This window comes from Saccostrea cucullata, unplaced genomic scaffold, assembly GCF_032062105.1.
Source record: "Saccostrea cucullata isolate Sc308-1 unplaced genomic scaffold, CSIRO_AGI_Scuc_v1 ctg726, whole genome shotgun sequence".
Taxonomy (NCBI): Eukaryota; Metazoa; Mollusca; class Bivalvia; order Ostreida; family Ostreidae; genus Saccostrea; species Saccostrea cuccullata.
Genome location: NW_026925651.1, coordinates 72588 through 100000, shown reverse-complemented (window position 1 = coordinate 100000; position 27413 = coordinate 72588). Strand labels below are relative to the sequence as shown.

General features: G+C 33.7%; 1 protein-coding gene across 2 annotated transcripts in view; it reads left to right on the top strand.

Annotated features, from left to right (window-relative positions):
* LOC134269502 (ras-related protein Ral-A-like) overlaps positions 1-16206 on the top strand; it is a 16936-nt gene extending 730 nt beyond the window's left edge. Inside the window, exons 2-6 of one of the 2 annotated variants that reach the window (XM_062751707.1) lie at positions 5-178; positions 568-776; positions 4200-4374; positions 12821-12941; positions 14172-14309. In XM_062751707.1, the coding sequence (XP_062607691.1) occupies positions 71-178; positions 568-776; positions 4200-4374; positions 12821-12922 (594 nt within the window). In that variant the 5' untranslated portion in view covers positions 5-70 and the 3' untranslated portion in view covers positions 12923-12941; positions 14172-14309. Of the gene's footprint in view, positions 1-4; positions 179-567; positions 777-4199; positions 4375-12820; positions 12942-14171 lie in introns of both variants that reach the window. The other variant, XM_062751706.1, reaches the window with a different exon arrangement.
* The last annotated feature ends 11207 nt before the right edge of the window (positions 16207-27413 follow it).

The following is a 27413-nucleotide window of genomic DNA, read 5'->3' as shown; positions in this document are numbered from 1 at the left end:
TAAGAGACTCGTTCTGGTGGATATACACCGAACCTAGAAGAAATAAAAAAATTCAGAGAGAGAGATCAAGATGTCGAAGGCAAAGACACAACAACCACAGGTTATACACAAAGTCATTATGGTAGGGAGTGGAGGTGTGGGAAAATCAGCTCTGACCCTACAGTTTATGTATGATGAAGTGAGTATTCAGTAAATAAAACTCGTATTTTGTTAATCATCAGATTATAAATAAGTCAATTCTCCAGTCAACAGTCTAAATAATTGTGGTATTTCAATAAATATATGAGAAAGTGAGTAAAACATGTATTTTTGTTGTATCAGATATTGTGTTCATTCTTCCGTTTTCTCAGTCAATATTTAAAGCAATGTATGAGCTTAAGTAATTTTGATATTGTTTCCGTTAAGGTAGCAAACACAAGAAATTAGTTCATTGTGTAGTTGAGATGTATCATCTTGTCCAGTTGAATAAGTGCAAAGCAATTTTCACTTGTCCATTAAAAATCTGATTGAAAAAAATAGACTATTGACTCTTTTGGCAGACATGATATTTTGTCTTCTTTTTTGTAGTTTGTTGAAGATTATGAGCCTACAAAGGCAGATTCCTACAGAAAGAAAGTTGTGTTAGACGGAGAGGAAGTGCAGATTGACATTTTGGACACAGCCGGTCAGGAGGAATATGCAGCAATCAGGGACAATTATTTCAGAAGTGGGGAAGGCTTTCTGTGTCTTTTCTCTATAACAGAACAGGAGTCATTTCAGGCTACAGTAGATTTTAGGTTAGTATCCAGTGTTCACTTCACATACCATTCATTTATTTGTATTTCTCATTTCTTTCCTGAGTATTGTTTGAATATGAATTCTTCACTCTAAGTCGTCTCTTTGCCCTTTCGAAATTCTATAAAAACAACTGCAGTAATTGCAGAACATTGCCGTTGATATTCTGCCATATTCAATACCCTTCTGAACACTCTATTGAGACATTCAAATTACAACCCTTGTGACATTCCCCCTACTTCTACAAGGGTCCCAATCAAATGTGCCCACGGAACCCCCAGACACCGTTCACATTTTAAATGCCCACTGCTATACTGCTATATTTAATTTTTTAGGGACAAGTTTGGCTATGAGATTTATCATGTCAGTGAGATTTAGCTGCGATTGGTCTCTGATATCTGTAGAGTTTGTCGCATCCAGTGATTTTTCTACAATTTTTAAAAGGGGCCTGGGCCTTTTCAATTGGGAAAAATTGTCGACACTTGCATCAAATTGGGAAAAACAATAAAATTGTAATTAACCTTCATATTGACAAGTAAAATAAAATATATAAGTTACTGTAAATGTAATATCATTTATTTGCTATAAAATTTTTCAACAAAATGAACACAGTTCTACATTTTTAATTTTCTTTCATTTTTGTTCTTTGATTGTCCTATTTTCATTTTTTGCCATAATGGTAGACATAATTGAGAAAAAATCATTCCCAATTTTTCATTATTGCTCGCCTTGGAGATGGAATAATCTTGACACGATTTACTAGCATGTAATGATGTATTGCTGTATTCTCTGCAATGCTAGTATCTGCAGGATGAAGAAACAGTTTAATTTTCGTGAAATCAAGGAAGCTTGTTGTAGAACTACTAGTACTTGCAATTTACAAATAAAGCTATGTTTAACCGATTCACATGCATATTAAATTTCTTACAATGTTTGACATCCACATGATCCATGTGTTTTTCCAAGTCTTACAAACACACAAATAAACTGCTGTTTTTCGCCATTATTTTAAGCGTCCGAATGACCAAAGACAATAGCGTTCCATTTTAGATAAGTCGTACATAAAAAATTCAATATAACCAAAACAATACGTTTTGATTTTGGGAAAAAAGCAGTTCAAAATTGGGAAAAAATCAGTAATTTTTGAGAGGGGAAAGGGCCGATATTCGGACCTAAACTGAGTGTAGAAAAATCACTGGCATCCATCTACATGATTTAGAGCAACTTCCTTTGAGTGGGCTATGGAAATTTTATATGATTCAAACATTTATGTAGTCTTCAACTTGCAAGAATAAAGTCTAAAGAATAAAGTTTAAAAAACAATTTCAAGTCACTAAAAAATTCGAAACTCAATGGATAGCCATTTGTTTGACTTATCAGGCAATGAAAACACATTTTTACAGCTGTTCTTAATAGTTCAGCAGGAATTCAAACATTTTATGTTGTACACCTGTGTTGTAAATGCTCATGATAATGATGCTATGGTTTCCGATCTATTAGAAATGCTGTGATGATGTAAATAATTTTTATGATTAATACATAAATCAGTTACATACTGTAGTGTATTATCTTTAAAAAAAAAAAAAATTCAAAATTTTTAGATAAACTCATCTGTCACCTTGATGAAGGAAACATATGTTCATATATTGATCATGTTGATATACAAAAATTATGCCACTTTATATAACTTCCTCTTGACAAAGTATTTTATATCATGGCCTTTGGGGGGTCAAAGTTTTTGAGTGACTTAATTAACACTGGAAGGGAAGTTATACATTTTCCAACATTCTGATAGGTAAGATCCCAGTACATAATACAGTAACTGATTCTGAAGGTGTAATGTTTTTATGGATTGAATTATTGGTACTGAAATGCACATGCATCCAAATAGTATCAAACCTATGTTCAGATGTAAGTGGGTGCTACACAGCACACATATAAACCATTCCAGTTCTATTTATAGATATGTGAACGCTACATGCATGATATTAAAAAAGAAAGAAAAGTTTTTAAAAAATCACTACAAAATTGCGAAGAATTTTTATAAAACATGTATAACATGCACGGATTATTAGTTTAATGAAAGCACACAACACAATCATTATCCTTTTGTGACAATGTAGTACAATTCTCATTCAAGTTTGATAGAAATTTTCATTCCATCATCTCAATCTAGTTAGAAAATACATTGTAGGTATATCTTAATTGTTTATAGGCAGTTTGTTTATATGCCGAGATTCCTAAATATTTTTCCAAGCTGATAAAACCCTTAACATTCCATTTTTATGATAGATCAGATGATATTCTTTAACACATGTTAAATAGAGGCTTCAGTGGCAGTCAGGGCTCAATAAACTGATTGTCTGTTAGGAATTTCCAGTGTTAAAATCAAGTGTTTTAACATCTGATCTGGTTATATAGAACAACTTTTTAAAACAAGGAGCATGTATTAAAATGCTAGAAATCTTTTTCTGACTTTTCCAAAGAAATGAAATTCTACAAACAAAAAATAAAAGAGAAGTAAATTGTTTACTGGAAATGAGAAGATATAAGATTCACTGATGATGCTCACATATGAATTTCTTAATTTGATAAAAGAATACCATCACACAATACATATGCTAAGGAATTTGAAGGTAATGTAACATTTGTAACAATAACATTGGGAAATATTTGAATGATTATTGGACAAGAATTCTTATACTGCAGTTTGAAATTTATAAAAATATGTTTACATATGCTGAAAATGAAATGAAGTACATGTACTTGCAGTACATTGATCTTGAAAAAGTAGATAATTGTCTTCAAGACATACTTGTATGAGCTTTACATAATACCATTCTATGCCATTGAAAACTTACAGTTACTGGTATGTCTGTTTGTCAACAAATTTATGTTGGACCTGTTGGTTAAGACTTTTAAAGTATAAATATATATATGAATTAATGATGCTGTATTTGGTCAAGGTGAAGGTCAAAACCCAGGAGTCAGGTCAAGATCATTCAGGAAGGGTCATGGTCAGATCAACATTGCTATGATCAAAATTGAAGAGTCTTAAGATATGTCATTTTGTGTGTTCTATCCTGAATGGTTAATTGTTTATAACATTTATATGTACTGTAAACCAACTTTTGGAGAAATATCCATGAGTTTCGCAACGTACTTTAACTCGTGAATATTAATCGCTGCGAACCATTTCTCTTGCTTTGTATTTGTAGAGAATATTTCTTCGCTTGCAGAAATTTATTGTTGCAGATTGATTTCAAACTGATGAATTGTGAATAAAACTTAGTTTACATAGTCATTCAGAGAAATTAGTAAAGCTTATTGTTATATGGAGTAATTGATTACCATGCATTTAATATTTTTTAAAAAATTTACTACTCTTTATGTGAAATGTTAAATCATTATTGTTTTCATTACAGGGAACAAATTTTACGAGTAAAGAACGACGACACAATACCCTTTCTCTTAGTTGGAAACAAGGCAGATTTAGAAGACAGGAGATATGTCAGTGTGGAAGAAGCTCAAGAAAGGGCAAAACAATGGAACGTACCCTATGTAGAAACGTCAGCTAAAACTAGAGCTAATGTTGATAAGGTAAGGAAACGGTACCGATTTACCATCGAAAGAGATATTGTACATATAGTATATTGTATTATGAAAGAGAATTGAGCTGTTGAAATGAACTACCATTTTTTTTTGCACGAAATGAAATATATGGAGATAACGAACAGTAAGGAAAGCTCAGAAGTCCATTAAACAATACAAAATAGGATCAGAGCAAACATGGACCTCCTAAACATCAGAGGTGGGTTCAGGTGCTGTGGAGGAGTGAGTATCCCCTAGCTACTGGTCACACCCGCTGTGTGCTCCTTGTCATGATTGGGAAAGTAAGAGTTCTTGTGAAATAAGTGAATCAAGGAAGCAAACACTGAAGCAAGGACAATAATAAGTATTGAGTGAATAGCTACAGGGAAGTCATTGTGATTTATAGAGGTTTAACACTATGGATTGGTGTGCTGTTGAGTCTTAGTCCTAGCTAGGCTGTTTTAAAAATGAAAAGTAGAAATGAAACAGGAATATATATATTTGGGGTAAATTTTTAAATGGAAGGGATTTTATTTTTGATCTGTCCTGTAGAGAATAAGGATTAATCATAAGTCAAAACCAATGGATATCTAAATTTTCTTAAGTTAGGTTTTTGCCTTCAAAACAAGACATTCTAGTAAAGGAAAGGCTTGAGTGTAATAGATGCATGATATTTTTTTTATACGAAAATAATTGAATTAGTTTAAACCTGTCCCTAGGCTTTAACAAGCAATGGATATTAGTGCTAACGTGTAAAGATGTCCATTAACAGTAAATGTCCCCTGACAAGATTTATCAATTCAGCTGTGACCTGTCCTGGATGCCCCCACCTAGTTTGATGGTCTAAATGTGAAGCAAATTATAATTGCCTTTTCAGAGTATATTTTACTTTCAACTTCTTTATTCTTTAGTTACTGATTGTCTTAAAATTGTGTCTCCTGAATACTTAGTCAATGTCTTAAATTTTGATGACACATGCAGCCAAATATGTAATTAATCAAGGCTAACTTTTTTTATCATTAAACAACTTTGTTCTAAACTTCTCAGTAGAATAAACAGATCACAAGGATTTTTTTTATTGTAACGCATAAACATAGATAAATAAATAAATCTGAGCTTATATTTTTCTCTCTAGTGGAAGCTGTGAGGTACTTGCATTAACATAAATCTTTTCCTTATTAAGTATTTTGATTTTTGGACCTGTAGGATAAAAATTAAACTAGATCTCCTGCAGTGTTTATTAATGAAGATTTCCTGCTCATTGAACTTGACTAGTGAAAACCAGAAGGATTTTAAAGATTATTAATACAAACAAAGTACAATAGGAGTGTATTCACTTCAGAGTATTGAATGCCTGTATACTTTCTGAAAATCTGTGCTTGCTTTTTATTAAAGCAGATGGTTTTTCGTAGTGATTTTATTTTGCTATTCATTCTTTATCACATACATTTTTTTAAGATTTAAAAGTAAATACTGACTTTTTATAACATTCTATTCATATGCTTGTAACTTCAAAAGAAGTTATAAATTTATATAAATGTTTTTAAAATTCTTGTTGGTTCTGTTCCAAAATTAGACCTAGATATTTTCATTTATTAAATTAACATAAATGTTTACATTTTGAAATAAAACCAGGATAATAGTATGGAAAACATGTTGAAAAAAGTATACCCGGATAAAAGTACATGCCAAATTTTTGAAGGCAGTTGCTCTCCCACTCCCTGTATTAATTTCCTGTAGATCTGTAGATTTTAAGTTGGTGATTTCTTGTAGGTGTTTTTCATTGCTTGATTAGCTTCCTCTGACTGTTATCTTTTATTGCATGCTCCCCTTATCACAGAGTCTATGAGGTAGCAGCCATTTCATTAGAAGCTAATTGTGGGAGTCTAGGAAGAAACAGTGACTTTCTCCATGCATAGGATAGGGGGCTTGTTATCTCCATTTTTTTTTTAAAGAACATGTTTGTAATGGTTAGATATTTGTTTGTAATGGATGTGGAAATTAGTTAAACTGCACTGAACAGGCAGAGTAAAAGTTTTTGAAATGCATACATCCATGGTACATCAGATATGAAAAAAAGACTATATGTCATTATGAAATATAAAAAAAAATTCAGTTTTAATTCAGAAAAATAATGGCTGCAAAGAATCCTGGCATTAAAGTGTATGAATGTTGTTAATTTTCCCAATTTAACATTTGATAAATATCTCAATGAGGGCATAGATTTTTTTTTATCATTATATAAAGCTGCAAAAATATTCAGGTGTTTAATACATAGGCTTTCAGTTTTTTTTTTTTTTTAATTGTGTTTTCCTGGAAATTAGTTGTCGGGAGTTGAGAAAATTCTCGGATGTGCTGTCAGACGTAGATAAAATGCATGTTTTACACAGGTGTCTCTAGTCTTTCAGTAGGTTAATATACATGCATAACCATGTTAACAGCTGTTGGAATAAGAATGCAACATTTTAAATAAAGATGATTTCTTGGGATTTTAAAAAAAAAAAAAAAAAAAGCATTTTTTTACTCCTTAACGAAACTCAACAGATTTTGTAACATCATTTTGCAGATGTTAGGCATTTTCTCATAAGAATGACATTTTCCTCGCTTTTGTAAATTTGTAAAATTTCCTACTCAAGGATTCAGGCATATGAATTCTGTTTAGACGATTGTTGGCACCTTTTCATACATCTGTATCACATCTTTTAAACAAAATGGATAAGGATATTTATAAATAATCTAGGAGGTGGTATTCCGTTTACATTAGAGGTAATTACATCTGTTTCTTATTATTATTATTTTTTTTCTTATTTGTTCTCCGGTACTTTTTTGTCCGCTGTCAGAAACTGTTCACCCAACTGAGCTAAAACCTTTTTAGGGTTAATAGGTGTGTAGTGTAGGTGTGCGGAACGAAGGTCATTTTGCGCGCATGCGCCTGCACGTGCGTGCGCGTGAAATGAGTGAATTGACTGATATACTTAATATAGCTATAACTTTTACATTTTTTGATGAAATGCTTTGAAACTCATTACATAAGGATATATTAATAGTGTTAATAATATGACACTGTCAAATTAGCACGAACTCACGCGCATGCACGTGCGCCTTGCTCTGATTGGCTGAAACAAAAATCTCAATATCTCTTTTGTTTTCCGACGAAATGCTTTGAAATTTTTAAAATTGCCATGAATTAGGATATCCTAAAAAAATGGAAAAATTTCATGAAATTTTTTTTTTTAAATGGCTATATCTCCTTTGTTTTTTGACGAAATGCTTTGAAATTTAAATATAGTCATGCATTAGGACATCCTGCAATTTGATATACAAAAAATTTCAAGAAATCACGCGCATGCACGTGTGCTGCAATCTGATTGGCTGAAACTTTAAATGGCTATATCTCCTTTGATTTTTGATGAAATGCTTTGAAATTTAAAACATAGTCATGCATTAGGATATTCTACAATATGATTTAGAAGAAAATTCTTGAAATCATTTTTCTCTGATTGGCTGAAACTTTAAATGGCTATATCTCCTTTGATTTTTGATGAAATGCTTTGAAATTTAAAACATAGTCATGCATTAGGATATTCTACAATATGATTTAGAAAAAAATTCTTGAAATCACATGCCTTTTCATGCATCTGTATCTATATCTCCTTTGATTTTTGATGAAATGCTTTGAAATTTAAAACAATGCATTAGGATATTCTACAATATGATTTAGAAAAAAATTCTATGAAATCAATGCACGTGTGCTGCAATCTGATTGGCTGAAACTTGAAATGGCTATAATTCCTTTGGTTTTCAACCAAACAGGATGGTTTAATTAGATATAAGGGCCTCTAACAAGAAGTTTTATATGCACGCACGTGCGTGCATTTGGAACGAGTGAAATTAAAAATACACTTGAATGAGTGATTTTTAATACTTTTGGACTAAATGCTTTAATAAAAAGTATATTTAAATATATAGAAAGTGTAGACAAGATTATATGATCATTATGCACGTGCATTCACATGGGCACGCGTGAAATGTTAAAATTTGAATATAATTGGTATCCTTTTGGGAAAACGTTGTTTGTATGCTGTCTTATTTAATAAGGCTTACAGGGAATGTGTTTTAGTGTTATGGAATGGATTTATATGATAAGAGGAAGCTATAACATTTATTGATGACTAGAGTTATCTTTCTTGTGTGTACCACAAATGATGTGTTAATCATGTTAATGTGATTAAATGTGTGCTTTTGAAGAGAGAAGAATGATTTCAAATGACCAATGTACTGTCAATGTCGGTTGGTCTGCCTGTCTGTCTGTCAGTCATTCATTTTCTTTGTAGAGGTTGCACATACTGTAATGAAATTTGGTATACAGATTTTTCATGAGAATATCTGTTCAAGTTCTGTTTTGGGTATGATCAAGCAATTTTTGACAGAGTAATGCCCCTTGGACTCAGAAAAGTTCCATTAAATATTTGAAAGGGGAGGGGGGGGGGACATAAGTTTTTCACAAACATCTCATTTTTTTGAACTTTGTAAATTAAGTTTGCACTGGCCGAAATTATGTATACGTTTTATTAAGGAGTTAATAAAATGTATGTATATTCTCTTTACTTTTCTAACGCTAATGAACATTTTCACTCTTGATTTTATATAAAGAACACTTTTCTATTTTTTTTTTGACAGTGTTTTTATGATCTGTTACGCATGATCAAACAAAGTAAGTCGGGTATGCGGGTGGGGACAATTAATCGAAGAGTGACCTTGCCAACACAAAGGCAGGGGGACAGGAGGTCAAAGGACATAAAACCCCCCAGCGACAGTTCCTCCAAAGGATGCTGTCTGATCATATAGCATCATACCCCCCACCCCTCAAAAAATAAACACTGGATTGTGTAATTACTGTGGACTTTAAGTGGAACAATATGAGATTTGTATCATTCACACAATGTGCTCTCAGACATATGCTTCATTCCAAGTGTGGTTTTGTAACTTTTAATTTATGTTATATATATAGAATTATAGTTATAAATGGTAATAGGGATGACAATGCTAGGATAAATTGAAAGATGCAAGAGTAAAGCTTTTGCAGTTAATATGAAAGTTTTGTCAAGAAATTTTAATGTGATTTAAATATAATCTAATTTTGTGAGAAATAAAGTGAATAATTGAAAGACGTGTTATAAACAGAATGAGGTAAATCTATAGATATAAAAAAATAAAAAAAAAAAAAAAAAAAAGTAACTTTGTTTCTTTGCCAGAAACTTGCCTTTAAATGTGAAAGTAACCAAGGTTCATTACCTTTTGAAGGATAAGGAGAGGGTTAAAACAATTTAAGATTTTAGTTCAAAGCAATCTGGTGCATAGATCTAAATTTGGATTCAATTTGATGGTTACAACACAAGTGGAAGATAAAATTCCACTATTCTGGGAAAGTGCAGATGCTACATAAATTTCTATTCAGTCATTTTGAAAGTGTTTCAATGCCAGTAAGACTTTTCATGTTTAGGCACAAGTGTTTCAATTTTAGTTTAGAAACACATGTATTATACAGACTTGTACTCATGTATATACACAAATGACCTGCTTGATTTCCCACCTATCTACAGTACCTTCAACAATTTCATTAAGGATGACGTATGTTTATTGATAGTTATACCCCCTGCAAACGAAGTTTGGGGGGGGGGGGGTATATAGGAATCACCTTGTCCGTCTGTCTGTCTGTCCGTGTGTCCGTCCGTCCGTCTGTCTGTCTGTCGGTGCAATCGTGTCAGGTCCATATCTTTCTTACCGAGGGACATTAGAATCTACTACTCCACACAAAGATTGCCCATGACCTAAGGGTGTGTCATGACCTTGACCCAAGGTCATTTGGGGAAGTTCAAGGTCACTGGAAGAAAAATTTCATAAATGTCTGGTCCATATCTTTCTTATGGATAAACTTGGTAGATTCTCATTTCACACAAAGATTGCCCATGACCCAAGGGTGTGTCATGACCTTGACCTAAGGTCATTTGGGGAACTTCAAGGTCACTGGAAGAAAAAATTCATTATCCGTGTCCGGTTAATATCTTTCTTATGGATAAACTTGGTAGGTTCTCATTTCACACAAAGATTGCCCATGACCCAAGAGTGTGTCATGACCTTGACCCAAGGTCATTTGGGGAAGTTCAAGGTCACTGGAAGAAAAATTTCATAACTCGTGTCCGGTCCATATCTTTCTTATGGATAAACTTGGTAGGATCTCATTTCACACAAAAATTGCCCATGACCCAAGGGTTTGTCATGACCATGACCCAAGGTCATTTGGGGAAGTTCAAGGTCAATGGAAGAAAAATTTCATAATTCGTGTCCGGTCCATATCTTTCTTATGGATAAACTTGGTAGGATCTCATTTCACAAAAAGATTGCCCATGACCCAAGGGTGTGTCATGACCTTGACCCAAGGTCATTTGGGGAAGTTCAAGGTCACTGGAAGAAAAATTTCATAATTCGTGTCTGGTCCATATCTTTCTTAATGGATAAACTTGGTAGATTCTCATTTCACACAAAGATTGCCCATGATCCAAGGGTGTGTCATGACCTTGACCTAAGGTCATTTGGGGAACTTCAAGGTCACTGGAAGAAAAAATTCATTATCCGTGTCCGGTTAATATCTTTCTTATGGATATACTTGGTAGGATCTCATTTCACACAAAGATTGCCCACGACCCAAGGGTGTGTCATGACTTTGACTCAAGGTCATTTGGGGAACTTCAAGGTCACTGGAATAAAAATTTCATGATTCATGTTTGATACATATCTTTCTTATGGAAAAACTTACTTCTGAAAAACCCAGCGGGGGGTATTTTGTCCCGTTTGGACAGTTCTAGTTTGTTTTGTTTTCAAAATTTCAATTAAAAATTATACAGATTAAGAATAATGCATACAGTAACTTAATAATATGAAGCAAAGAAAGAATTTATTAACAGAATATAATTAAATTCCACACATCTTCACCTTATTTATTATGACCCCCCCCCCCTCCCCAATCCACGTCCTTTGTTTTCCCAATTCTGCAAGAACAATCCAGACACTTTTCTAATTATACTACACATAATCATTTCTCCCCCAAAAAATTTTAATTTATTTAGGTATCAAAGAATTTTATTAGAGGTGAGAATTTGAAATAATTTTACTTCATCACACATTGTGATTTTAGACATACATTGTACAAGAAATATTATACATACAGGGTAAGTTTAGGCCCTGTTTTATTTTCATCACATTCATACCCATTGGCAGTGTTCGAAATTCGGAATTATTTTCTGTGGGTCCAAAGGACCCACTGATAAAGGGTCTTCACAAGTCCTTCCAAGGCAGCATAGGCCCAAAAATAATACCATCAAATATTTTGGGAAATAATTTGATAATCTAACATAAATTGACAATCTTGGTAAGTTTATCGATTCCTTTCCAATATAAAAAAAATAATGTTATTTAACTATACAAAAAAAATGTTAATATTACTGTAACATACTTTTTGTTTCTTGTAACATTCCCCAAGAAACAGGGTCTGTCTGTCTGTATTTTTTTTTTTTTTTTTTTTTTTGCCTAAAGTACGATCTCACATATTGAAGCATAATAAAGTTTCCATTTAAAACATTAATTTTCACTTTCCCTAAGTACCAAATTACATAGGGCCAAACATCGCAGGACTGAAATAACCAGGTGGGATATTTACAGTAGACACCCGAAATGGCTGTCTTACGATAGAAAACGAAGCTAAACAAATTGGGGGAGGAAATGCTAGATGATATAAAAATGATCATTCCTCTTCATATTTAAATGAAGGCTGACTAGGATGACATATTTATATTACAACCAACGCTACTATTAACATTCTTCATAAAAACTGCATCAGCTGATTGAAATCGGTACAGATCATGCAGATATGGTAGCAATTTGAATGTGTCGATCGCGTTATAGGAGAGAAACATATTATTTGGGCTTTCTTTCTTGGCAAATAATCATCGGCCCAAAATCATTTCAAGGACCCATTTAGTCATACTATACATGAGTCCTTCCGTTTGTACGTCGGCGCAGGACCGACGGACCGACGCTAATTTCGAACACTGCCCATTGGTATATTAAAATGGGGCAAATTCAAAGAAAACAGCATTATCTCCATAGCACAAAAGTGTCTTGGCAAATTAAAGATGGGGCAGAATTACAGATTTGAACATGCAAGAGTGAAAATAATACATATTAAACAAAAATAACTCTGTTTTATTTATTTTACCTGTATGTCTATTCTAGTTCTTGTAAATTGGGAAAGTTTTGGGAAAATTTATACATCTTCACATGTAAATTAATATCCTGAAATTTTAATTTAATTTTAACATTTTATCTTTGTAAATAAATTAAAAATCCAATTCTTTGCCATACAACTCAATCCGTGATTAAAATTGTCCAATTTCAGGTGTTTTATGACTTAATGCGAGCCATTAAAGAAAAAAAGGCAGCTAATGCTCCCAAAGAGCCCCTCCCAGAACGCACCACTAAATGTTGTGTGGTCATGTGATTGTCATGTGATCAATTTGGTAAACAAAACACATGGAAATTCTCTGCCTTCTCCTCACTTAGTTCTATTTTTTGCTGCCATGCTGTACCTATTAATTTATATAAAAGTCATGTCTGCTATAAAGAAAAATATATATACTGTAATTTTAAAATACAGCATGTCTTATGTTTTTTCCATGTATCATTTGCTATTGAACTCGATCTGTTCATTATATTTTCCTATCGATGTTTTTGCTTTGGTTATTTAATAATAATAAATATGTACAGAATTCATTTCATGAAAAAGGTTGTGAGACCATTTGATATGTTACATATACTGTAAAATCACATACTTTCGAGGGGTCAAATTTTCGTGGTTTGAGGAAAACCTCTTGATTTGTGGGGATTTGATTTCGTGGATAAAGAATTGTTGAGTAGTTATGTATGTAAAATTTTACATTTTGTGGCAGACATTAATTCGTGGGTCTCTTCATACCTCGAAAACAACGAAAATTAAACCCCCCACGAAAATTTGTGATTTCACAGTATATACAGTTACCTTTACTACAAGCATCATTAACCATTGTGTCAATTACTATACAGTGGAGCCTCATTTATCCGGACGCTTTGGTTCCAAGACAATTTGTCCAGATATGTGAAGCGTCCGGATATCTGAGTTACCAGCTAAACAAGACAAAATAACGTTTAAAAAAATCCGTTCCGATGAAAAATCGTCTGGATACTGAAGCATCCGGATATCTGAAGGTTCACTGTATATATATATATTAGAATTTCTTAAAATTCCTTGAAACACATATACACCTATACCATCCACAGAAACTATTTCAAGCATTTAGTGCCTTTGCCATATGATTCTGTTTTGATCATGAATGAAAATGATAAAATAATTTTTTACCAATGTTTTCCTTGTAGCCCACTGCTTTTAAGCAAGGCTTTTATTTATTTTCTTATTTAGTAGCAGTTTCAAATGTGTTTCAGAGAAATAATTTGCTTTTTATGTAAAGTTAAAATAAATATAATTTCTTTTCTTTTCCTGTTTTGGTTGACACCATAAACGACAAAAATAGTAATCTATAAATATCACTGGGTATAATAGCAAGATCACATGTAGTAACAATTTATGCAAATGGTAATTAATTATTTTTCACCATTGGCTTATCTGATAAATAGTCACAGTGGTTTTGTTGATATATTTGTTTTCTATGGGTGTTTTATTATTGATAATTTAATTTCTTCCTTGTTTTTTACAGGTATTTTACGATTTAATGAGAGCGATAAGAGACAGAAAGATGGAAGCAAGCCGACAGACTAACGGAAAGACTAGCAACAAAAAGAGCAAAAAACGGAAGTGTACTATTTTATAACCATTCAAACTCGACAAATTTCACTCTAGACATTGTTCGTGGTCCATTGCCTTTGACATTTATTTTTAAAAAAAGCAAGGAACCATATAATGACCTTGAGAGTGCATCACAATCTTTGCGAATTAAATGACAAGGTCATGGACATCTTTAATGACAAGGTCATTCAAATGTTGGATATAGTTTTACTCAAATGGATGCATATATTTTATGCTGCAAGTATGATTAATTTATCACCATAGCTGTGCAAGTTTTATTATGTACAATTTCATAATGTTCAAAGAAACTATGTCAATGAATCATAATGCATATAAACTTGATCCACACTTGAAGTGGAGTTTGCATGGAGAGAATGCTTTAAATATGGTTTTTATTAACATGATATTTGAACAGTTTTCATCTGTTTAAATAATTTTGATTGCATGTGTTGTAATTTTAATTCTGTACAAATCTGTGAGCAGAAGAGTAGCATCTTTTGATTTCTTGCATTATATTTCTGTATTTTTTTTTAAATTTGATTGATAAAGAAAGGAAAATGCTTTACATGAATGTAACTACAGTTGAACATGGGTATCTTTTTTATGTCTTAATATCAGGGATATGTGTCAATATGAATTGACTGTCCTGGCTTTCTTATAAATATCAGATTTTCATATCTTGAGCTCTCTACTGTATCAAAGTAAGTCATACCAAGATTTATTTCTAGCTTATTATCCAAGAATTGCCTGTAAGTCTTGGTGTGAGGTAGAAAAACAGTTTTTTTTTACGGAGGCATTCTATTTGTTTGTATGCAATATGTATTCTGTGAATGTATGGTATGTATTCTTTTTATATGGATACAAGGCATAGTCTGTATACAAATACAATACATATTCTGATGGTGCATACATATACATATATAGAACAATTTTTTTCTCTTTCAGTGAAACCAATGCTGAGAGAAAAAAAAAATCTTTTTCTAAATTTTGTAAGTTATCAAAATATAACATTAATATGTAATGCTGTTGTGTGCATGTTTTATGAATGTTTATGTGGCAGAATTTAGTTTGATAAATAGAGGTTAAGTAAGTTACAGTTCAAAATAATAGGAATACCAATACATAATTTAAGTGAGAAATCTTGGCCAAAACAATGTATGTAAAGCCCCAGTGAGAACTTCACAATAAATGTTGCTTGTACAATATACATGTATATTCTAGGTAACAACTGTATTAAATTTTAGATCGTATCTTGTATATATAATGTAGTAAATGTAATTTATTGGGTTTTTATCATTGTGTCATGTGGGAAATAACATTATATTACTCACATGCACTTGTAAGTGTATACTACATGCTAGTTTTCTATAACATTCGTGTATGCACAGCAAGGCTAGCAGAGATATGATGTGAAATTTGACTTTTACTGAATTATACTGATGTTTTAAAATTGTAATTCAATGTCAGAGAAAACCAAACTAATCTGATGCTGAAAGTATAGAGACACGAGATGCTCAACCTGAATGGAAGTTGGATCTGATACTGTTTGAATGATTTTTTTTGTTGTTGTTATTTTGTTATATATACTTACTTGTAAACAATGGTTTTTAGTCTTAGTTGCTTAATTTCGGAAGGCCAAAAAAATTTTTTGCTAATTTTCCTCTACATTCAACTGAAGAAGCAATTTGCAGTATACAGTAATACACAATCAAATATCTCATAGTATATTTTTTTTTCCGCTTCTGTTGTCAGAACTGCAATTTGATGTGAATGTGTACAAATTTTTAATGCAACAACAGTTCTGTATGAATTGCTGTCCATAAACTCATTATTAAATCTAGTGGCTTTCATGTGGGTGATGTTTCAGTACCAATTCATTCTTTATAACTATTATGCCTTCGATATACATCTAAAATGTACTGAAATAAAAGACACCATTAACTGTACATTATGTTCCTACTTTTAATTATTGAAACAGTAAAACATGTTATGGGGAACACACATATAATGAACTGAAACTTACAGCCAAGTGATTTTTAGTCCTTGTGACTTTAAGGTTCATCGATACTCTGATAAGATAGATAACTCTTAATATCATCAATGTGTATTATTTCTTTATAGATTTGCCAAGTTGTCTTTTTTGTCCAATTTTTCCCCGCAAGCTATGCTATATTTGTATTTTACTTATAAAAGACATTTCTTTTGGAAAATCATTAAGGTTCAAACATTTTATATGATTGAGCAGAGGGTTTATGAACCTTAAACCATTTTGTAAACTTAACAGATATAACAAATTTACATGTATAAAGAAGCCAAATAGTCCATCCGTTGCACTTCGTTATAAGCATGTGTTACTGTACACAGGATAGATTTTGTCACAGGAATAAAAGTAAACCAAAAAAAGTGGAAATCACTTTGTGGCATGATTTAATTTTTAAAAAAATCGAAGAATAACAACACCAAAACACAGTTGTTCACTTGCCCACGGATTTAAATTATACTCTTGTCAAGTTATGAATTTGAACAGCATACAAACTTTCTTATAGTGATGAGGAACTATTCAAGTATATACAACTTCCTTATGATATCAAGTTAATATTATGTAATAAAAGTTAAAACATTTTATATAATTTAGAATGCGATACATTTATGGTCAAACATTTAATACGAATACATCTTTTTTTTCATGCAGGATTCATTGACGTTTTTGTAATTATTCATTCAAACGTAAGGTACATTGATACTCTGATAAGAGAGATAACTCTTAATGACACAAATATCTATTATTCCTTTCTAAATTTGTCAAGTTTAATTGCCTTTTTTGTCAAATCTTGCCCCGCAAGCCATGCTATAATTGTTTGTATTTTATTCAGCATATACATACGCTTTGAAAAATCATAAAAGTAAAGAAAAATTTCATAAAAGTGAGCAGAGGGTTTATGTACCTTAATTAAAATATGGAGATAACAAACAGCAATCAAGCTCATAAGTCCATTCAAACAAAGTAAATCAGGAGTAGACAAACACAGACATCTAAAACATTAGAGGTGGGATCAGGTGCTTTAAAGGAGTGAGCATCCCCTGCTGACTGGACACACCCACCGTAACTGTGTTCTTTGTCATGATTGGGGAAAATCTGTTGACTATTCAGTGTGTATATTATGGCCCATCGTTTAGTATGAAATTGTAAAAAAAAAAAAAAAAAAAAGTGTATAAAAGTATGAATACATAGGAAAAATCTTTTAAAATATTGATTCTGAAGAATCGCAAAGCCATGATTGGGTATATTTATACGAAAGCATTCTCTGCAGGTAGTGTAGAATCAGTTTTGTCCAAATCATTGTCCTACGGGTAGGGTGTGGCACAATTAGCAGTTTACTGCTAATTGTCCTTTAGAAAATAGCGTCTGCCACCGTCACCCGCTTTAAATTTTGGATATATTGTGCAAACAGCCATGAAAAATCATATATCTCAAAATCTTTCCGGGCGACGGTGGCAGAGTATGTTTTCTGAAAGAAAGTTCCACTGAAAATTGATGTCTTCTGCAACTTTTTAAGAAAATACGGGAAAATGCACAAGTTAATGACGTCACAGTTAGCATTTACGAGGTCATATGAGAAAAATCATTTGTGTATTCTTACTGCAAAGAATTCATATGATTCAGAAAGAATGAATTTTAATTTCTTAAATCACTTTCATATTTTAGAAAAATAGGGCTTTATTTGTATTGAAACTGTACCTTCTTCTTTGTTCAAATCACGACCCCTGTGTTTATGATGAAGTCACAAAGGGCGATAAAAGTTTTACACCCTACCCCCGGGGGTCATGATTTGAACAACTTGAATCTACACTACCTGAGGATGCTTCCACATGAGTTTCCTGGCCCAGTAGTTCTTGAGAAGAAGAATTTTTAAATGATGCCATTAATTATTTACTAATTCATAATTATCTCCCCTTGGGAGACGGCATGGCCCTTTATTTGAACTTGAATTCTCTTCACCAAGTGGTTTTTGAGAAGAAAATGAAAATGTGAAATGTTTACGACGACATCAACGACGACGACAACCAACTTATTAAATCAACAAAAACATTTACCTTTGGTTATTTATGCTAGTTATGTGTGTACATTCTTCATGAAAATGAAAGTTATACTCCCGCTCCGAAGAAGAGGGGGTGTACTGTTTTACCCTTGTGTGTCTGTCTTCCCTTCTGTCGAGCTGTCCATCCATGTGTCTGTCCGTAAAAAATTTTTCGACGCAGTTTTCTCAGCAATTAACTACTCATCGCAGTTGCTTGAAATTTTAGCACATTCTTTGCTAAGGCGTGCCATATGTTGGGATTCATTTTTGTTTAAATCCGATGTCAACCTCTTGTTTATCCGTGCGTCTGTCCGTACCAAACATAAAAAAAATCGTCATTTTTTTTACCAACTACTCATAGCAGTTGATTGAAATTTTAGCATATTCTTTACTGAGATATTTACTAATATGCTGGTACATGTATTCATTTTCGTACAAATCGGGTGTTGACTTCTTCTTATCCGTATGTCTGTCCGTACCATACGTAACAAATTTTCGTCACAGTTTTCTCAGCAACTACTCATTACAGATGCTTGAAATTTAAGTACAATGTTTGCTGAGGCATGCCATATGATGGGATTAATTTTTGTTCAAATCGGATGTTCTCCGTATGTCTGTCCGTAACTTAACTTGTGTATATAAACGTGATAGTGTATATTCACTTTAGAAAACATCGGATATAGGAATTTTTCTAGTGAGCATTGGCTCACATATCTTTTCCTTTTTTCAATTCCATATGAAAATACCATTTTAATATAAATTTACAGAGCAGATATCTTGGACGACATATCGCCTAAAATACAAAATAGCCGTTGAGATTAAAAGAAAATATTTTAATTTATAATTTAATTCAAAAAGTCTTTCAATGAATCTTTTTTTAACCCCCGTGTAAAATTAAATCTTTTCATGCAACAATTTTTCATTATATGCCTCTCAATGTGCTTCAAGGTTCTTTAAACTTCTCAGAAAGCTTTTTTAATTACAAGTAGTAAATTTTTATCCATCGAAAAAGCATTTTTAGATACCAATGTTTATTAACATGATATGAAATTAGAAGTAATTTATGGAGCTTTACAAAGAACCTTGAAGCACATTGAGAGGCAAATAATGAAGATTCTTGCATGAAAATATTTAATTTTCAAGCTTCATTGAAAGACTTTTTGAATTAAATGATAAATTAAAGAGTTGTCCTTCCTGGCTGAGGGTCGGAGTCTCTTAAGCAATATGAATACTGGCAATACAAATAGAATAGAAGTAACTTAAAAATATACCTGGTGTATACAATACAAATCGATAAATATGAAATTAACATGTAAATTAAAAATATATACTATGTTACAAATTGTAGAATATACAGTTAATGCTAAAAAAATACAACTGAAATACTATAATTCTTGTATTTTAACTATGAACTAATAAATGATTCGTTTTCTATACTAATTAAAGCAGTAGAAATGTATTAGGCGAAGCAACTCTTCTTTTGTATATGCTTTCTCTCTCTCTCTCTTTCTCTCTCTCTCTCTCTTATTTAGCAAGAATATTTATAGAAATTTACTCACAAATCAAATTAAATATGTGGCATTCACACCGGAAGCATATGTACAGATTTAATCAGATTCAACGTTAATGTGCAGTCGATCGTCATTAAAAAACATATCTATGCAAATGAAATTATTCAAACGAAACAAGTGTGATAACTCGACATAAAATTAGACACAGAGCGATTTATCTTTCTAACATTAAATTTAAGCAATTGCACAAACAATGCATCCCTTCCGTTTTTGCTCAAAAGCGATTTTAAATCTCAAAACTAGTGTCTTGATTTCACATTTAAGGCATATTACTTTGTATCAAAGACCAAAACATGACAAGTATTGTGTTGTGGAGGCATGAACTTATAGGACATACAATGCAAACTAAGTTAATAGTATCAGAGAGGATATACACAAGTACATGATCCAGTTCACATGTAAAAAGTGTGAGAAAAGGACTAAAACAGACTAAAATCCTTCAAACTTGATGGAAGTTTCCTATTTCTAACAGATCTGTGACTGACATTTATATGTAGATCAATATTTTCAATGCCTGCATCTTTAGACAGGTGTAGAACTAGTATCACTCTCTGGTCGTCATTCAGTATTTGTATCAGGTGTCATTTCACAGATATCATCAACAACTTTATCACCAACAATAGATTGAGATTCATCTACAAGTACTTCCATTCTCATTAAATTTCTTTAATTAGTACAATTCTCAGTTTACCTTGGACTTTCAGTCAGGCGTGGCATTCTCGGCGCTCGAGCTCCTTACTGAAAGTCCAAGGTTAACTGAGAATTGTACTAATGAGCAGAGTATAATTTCTCTGTTCTCTCCCTGATCTAAATCAACAATTGCACTGTCGCCATCCACCCAAACAATTTAAAAAATTTGTTGTTGAACGGAGTAGACAGCTTATTTTTCAAGATCTTGATTAACAAGATCTTGATCGCCTGCAAGAATATCGCTTTCGGCTGCCCTGCAAAATTTATATGAATACATTTCACGCTTTTCCTTTCTTTCCGCATTACGGTCGCGTACTTTCAAGGTCACATTGAAAAAATAACTAGTGAAATCACTAAGAAGACTAGTAAACTTACTGTCCATACAACCACTAGCTTAAAAGTAGTTTTAGTTGGTATTGAGTAGATTTACATTAGTAAATCTAGAGTTTATATTAAGTAACTTTCACTAGGTTAGTATGTATCTTCATGTATACGACCCCCGCATCACGTGACACCTACTACTCACTAAGCCAGTAAACAGAATGATTACTAGGCACGCTAGTTGAATTAACTAGGTATTTCTTTCAGTGTACGTCATTAAAATTATATTATATATAGTAATCGGAAAGCTCAGGCGACTTTATTGTGCGAAGTTTACGACCAAAAAGTAACTGAGACGAATAAACACCAGTTTGTGGTGTATTTCAGTATATCAGAAAAAAAATTTTAAGTTCAGATTTCAAATTAATCTCGACCTTCAGCAAAAGCAATTCGAACAAGTTTCGTAACTGACTACTCGCCCATTACTTGCAGCCGTAGAAGAATCATTCTGTGATGAAATGTATGCCATCGTTTAACATGGTATTCTTAAAATGTGCACTAATGAACTGAGGACCATTTTCCGTGTGAATTGAAAATTGCAAACCAAACTGTTATTTTTTCTGACGAAATATTTTGTTATCGTGACCTCAAAACATATACTACAATTGGTCCACAAGCACAAATATATACACTTTATATGGCAATGGACCAAAAAGATTTGCGGCAAGATGTTGCCATGGCGCAGAGGGCAATTCGGTGCAATTCATCGGTTTGGGTTTACTCGATTGGCCCACAAACTGATAGCCGTAACAAGTTTTGCTATATTTTTCAAACACTCTATTATCCAACCCTGGTCATCTTACTTTACCTCTTAGCAGCGATTTCATAGGAACAATGCAATGATCGATGGCCTTCATTTAATAGCTCAAAATCTGAACACGCAACTATAAGGATCGAACAATTATTGCACCGCGCTATACAGTGTACTTACTTTCCAATCGAACACAATACTTGATATCACGATTACTTAACTTAGCAGAACTCTTTAGTGATAGAGGTAGGAAACGTTTGTTGGATGGGGACAAAATGTGCTATTGAATACAATACAAGATCGATCATTGCAGAATTTATAAGGACAGATAAGTAAACATCTTGGTGGAATACCCTGCTAAACAATCGCTGAACCAGCCTAATCAAATTTTGAGAGGAGCTAAGCCTCAATGTTACATTTTTAACGATATTTCTAACTAAGCGGACTCTTCTCATTATTATTTTTTTTATGTTAGAAATCGTCACATTTTAAAGCTGAAAAAATATTCTAAACTTTCCTTTTTTGACAATCTACTATTTGGGGTTCATTCGTTTGCAATATATTATACTTTCGGCATGGAAACTGTTCGAATAATTCGATTACCACTACTGTAAACATTGTCATGTGCACCAGAAATATTGCGAAATTTAGAGCTTTCTCGACTCCCCCGCAAAAGAGCGGTAGTAAGTTAGATAACTGCGAGGTACTCGCGATATTACTTATTCAGCATGTACTGGTATTGCTTAACTCCATACGATGCCATTGTTGAGTAACAAGACACTCCCTTACAGAACACAGTTCTGAAGCATTCTCTGATGCTCTCTCGATCTCGCGCATTGTAATCACCATCGCGGTATAACGTACTTCTTTGGCTACAAGTCTAAAATACATGTAAGCATCTTTCAAATCTATAGACCTAGTGACTTTTGAGAAGGTCATTCTATAAAAGGCGCAAAAGCGTATCTGCGATATTCTAGGAACACCCATCGTTCTTTCTAGCGTAGACTTTCGACTTGTTACTTGGAAGAATACATACATTCGTCAATCGAGCAACTTGTGATCAGTAGCTTAAACTCTGCACTGTACAGATAAACATGAAACCTTTCACACGCCCAAACTAAGGCTAGGGCCTCTTTGTCTGCGAATAGCGACGTTTTGCATCACTTAACACTATATACCCCATTTAGCTCTTGCACAAACACCATCGGGAGTCCTACAAGACTAGCATCTACTTGGACTTTTGTCATTTTAACTTAACGGTAATTTCTGGCGTCTGCAAGATCAGAATGTGCACTTTACTCTACAAATGAATCTTGTTCTGATTTTCCCAACCTAAAAATTGAATTCTTGCATGTCAACTCCGCGGAGCAGAGAGTTGATAGATCCAGGATTATCTAGAACTAAGCCTTATAAAACTGTGCACTTCATTAGAGATTTTTTTGGTTGCGTGCTTCGACAACAGCTGCGTTTGAATTTGGCATCAGACGGCTCTTATCCACGACCAGACAATACCTATCCCATTAATACAACTTCTAACATGTTCAATTGACATTTGTCCCTGTTAAGGGCAAATCCCGTCTTTTCTTACAACACTTTCACAACATTTTCAAAACATCTATCATTTTTTGCTCGACTACTTGCATTTATATTGATATCATCCAATATTGTGCACCACTCGAACCCTTGCAACACTTACTGCATGACCTTTTGATATATAACTAATGCCAAACATAGACTTTTGTACCTAACTAAACCCTGTTTGTTAAAAAGAGTCTGATATTATCACCTAAATGTTTGGGTTCACAAACGACTGGAGACACCCACGAACACGCCTCTTCAACACATTCAATGATGTCCAAATCGAGCAGTTCATCCGACTTCTGGTATACATCTTATAGGTTGTATTACTGGCTCAACATGTGGGTCGATTGGTATTTCTAGTTAACAGGATTTCAGTTTCCCTACACCTTTGAAACACTTGGGTGTTTTTCAAAGAGTAGACAGTCCTGTTGTCCGTATTGGCAGCGTCAGTATCTTGTCAGAGCGGTATCTTGACCAAGCAAGGCTTGTCCTTTTCTTTCAATGACCACGAATTCCTCATCCGGAATAAGTTTGGTTGTATTTCATGTTTGCTGTGAATATTCCAACCATTTTTAGAGGCTGTTGACTTTCATAGGCATAAAACCGTTTTTCAACTTCGGAAGAATTAACATAAATGATGTGATTTTCCTTCAGATAGTTTTTATGATGACATTCCCATTACATGTATATTGAAACTCGAGCTCGCTCCCTGGTCAATTATCATTCTGAGGTCAACACCCCAACATTCACAATCATAAACACTCCCCAGCTTAATTGTTAAAAAATATATAGGCATATTCAACTATATACTATAAACATGACATAATATTTACAGTATAGTAAATTATATTTTTAATAACTAAGTTATAGGGAGTACCAATGTTTCTCAACAAGGCTATCATTTGGCATATATAGAATTTTGGTGGACAAGAAATGCGTATATACTTTGTCATCATCACTCCAGTCTGACTGAAGCCAGCCCCTATACTATTTCACTTCGTTCGAAATGGGGGTGTTCGTTATACGTTCATATCATTTGGAACGAAATGAAAACTGAAGCCAGCCCCTATACTATTTCACTTCGTTCGTAGGAACGAAGTGAAGTAGTAGGGGCTGGCTTTAAAAAGTCAGACTGACATCACTCTGGCATGACTGCTCCGTGATATGACGATCCTCAATAAAAAAACAAAAAACAAACAAGGGCCCATGGGCCACATCGCTCACCTGAGAAGCTTTGACCATGTTATTCTTAGCCAGATTTCCCCCTTGTAATACCTATTGTGACCCCATCGTACCCTATGGGTCATGCTTAAAATCTACACTACCAGGATGCTTCAGCTTTTCTGGCCAGTAGTTCAGAATTTTCCTTGGGTTCCCCTTTGCTTCACGGTCTTTGTTTTTGCATATTTTCTCAAAATATGCAGTCTGCTTAAACTTGACATTTCTTTCCCCTAGCAGAGTTTAGGGTCATTCCGCAGGTGTCCTTCATAACCAAAAGTATTTACTGTTAGTGACTAAGTCTTCTTTTTTGCAAAATCTTCCTTGTTTTGCATACCAAGATTGTTTACTACATTAGTTAAGGTCCATTGTTTGCATTCCTCAAATGACATGGCTTGTGCTTTCTCGTTCTCTAGTAATTTACGGTGTAAGTTATGATGAACACACTTCTCTCGTCCAGTTCTCTCTTTCTTTCCCTTCTCTCAGGGAGATATTTTTTAAACCACGCCTATCGATATCTTTATACCCGGGTATATAGAAATCAAGTATTTTATTGGTATCTTGTTGGGGCCACTCGTATCTTTGCCCTCTCGCCTTTAGAGCGAAAATCTAGATGACGAAGTTGCGATGGTGAAAATGCATTTAAATTATTAAATAAGATAATATTTATTTCAAATCAATATCTTATTTATTAGGCCGCGAAGTTGCGAAGGAGCAAAAGTGCGAAGAGAGATGCAAAGCGCGAAGAGTGCGAAGGTACGAAGGTGAAGTTTTAGATACAAGTATCGCACGTTCTCCTTCGCAACTTCACACTTTTGCACTTTACTTTTGTGCAGCTATTGATCGTTATGAATTTATTTTGGTGGACTAAACTTTAACAGGAGTTGCTGTTTGTAGGTTCATTTATTTACCATATTCCCACCTTCGCACCTCTGCCTTCGCCTTTTTGGCGCCAGTATTTCCCCCTTTCTGATGGTACTGGTATTAATTAGTTACAGTACCAAAATGGATAGAAAGCAATAGTATCTTCAAACGATCCTCAATAAAAAAACAAAAAACAAACAAGGGCCCATGGGCCACATCGCTCACCTGAGAAGCTTTGACCATGTTTTCTTAGGATCCAGTGGTTACCTATTGTGAAGAATGGGTCATTTTAAAATTAAAATCTGTTGTCCGTATTCTATGGCGTCTGCAAGATCATATGTGCACTTTACTCTACAGATGAATCTTGGATTTTCCCAACCTTAAAATTGAATTTTTGCATCTTAGATCCGGAATACTTTCTAGAACTAAGCCTTATACACTTTCACAACATACGTTTGAATTTGGCATCAGACGGCTGTAATCCACAACCAGACAATACCTATCCCATTTTTCTAACATGCACTCCCAGGATGCTTCCACATATTTCCTTTTCTAGTAAACTTGAGTTCCTATATATTCCTTTGTAAAACTTTGATTCCCTATCGTGGCCCCTCCTAACGCCCGGGAGTGATGATTTGAACAATTTACAATCTACACTACAATAGGATGCTTCCACATAAGTTTCAGCTTTTCTGGCCCAGTGGTTCTTGAGAAGAAGATTTTTATAGATTAATCCTATATATTTCTTGGTAAAAATTTGACTCCCTATTGTGGCCCCGCTTAACCCCCAGGGGTCATGATTTGAACAATTTACAATCTACACTACCATAGGATGCTTCCACACCAGTTTCAGCTTTTCTGGCCCAGTGGTTCTTGAGAAGAAGATTTTTAAAGATTTTTTCCTATATGTTTCTAGGTAAAACTTGATTCCCTATTGTGGACCAGCCCAACATCCGAAGGCCACGATTTTAACAATTTACAATCTACACTACCCCAGGATGCTTCCACATAAGTTTCAGCTTTCCTGGCCCAGTGGTTCTTGAGAAGAAGATTTTTAAAAATGTGTGTTCTTGAGGAGATTTTTTAATGACCCCATCCTATTTTTGTCTTTTCTTGATTATCTCTCCCTGTAAGAGGACCTGGCCCTTCATTTAAACAATTTAAATTTCCCTTCACCCACAATCGGCAATCCTCGGTTGACTCTGCTACTCTCCATTAAGAGCCATCCGAAGAACTCCGAGTGCTTCACCCAAGGATGCTTTGTACCAAGTATGGTTAAAATTGGCACAGTGATTCTTGAGAAGAGGTCGAAAATGTGAAAAGTTTACAGACGGACAGACAGACGGACGGACGGACGACGGACAAAATGTGATCAGAAAAGCTCACTTGAGCCTTCGGCTCAGATGAGCTAAAAACGGAAGGCGAAAGTTGCGAAGGCGAAAGAGCGTTACTAGTATCGCTTCTTCGCCTTATCACTTTCGCTTTTCATGTTCGCGCTTCGCCGTTGCATCTTCGCACTTTCGCCTTCGCAACTTCGCACCTAGCATCTTCGCCCCCAAGGCTAGATTGCAAAGATGCGAGTGCCCCCATTGGAACACCAAAATATTTACTAATTGTAATTTTAGCTCAAAGAAATCTAAAAATATTAAGTTTTTGCTAAAATGACGCATTGTTACCTGCCATAAACATTTTACAGGCGATTAAACTTATATTTCTTAATTAAGTCTGTTTGTTTTATGATCCTTTGTGTAAGCCAACGACGAAAACTTGTCTTCGTTTTCAAACCCTATAGGTTTACATTTGCTCTTAAATTGTAGTCCTATAAAAATTGTAAAATTATAATCCTAGCAAGTTAGAAAATATCACTGAACAACTCATAAGATGCAATAACAAGTTTTACATAATTGTATAGTCAGTTTGAAACTTTACATGCACGTGAAGGAAAAGAGATACCATTCACATGCAACTTGTGATGCTTATTACATATATCTGTAAGTTAACGGTCATAAACAGTCAAT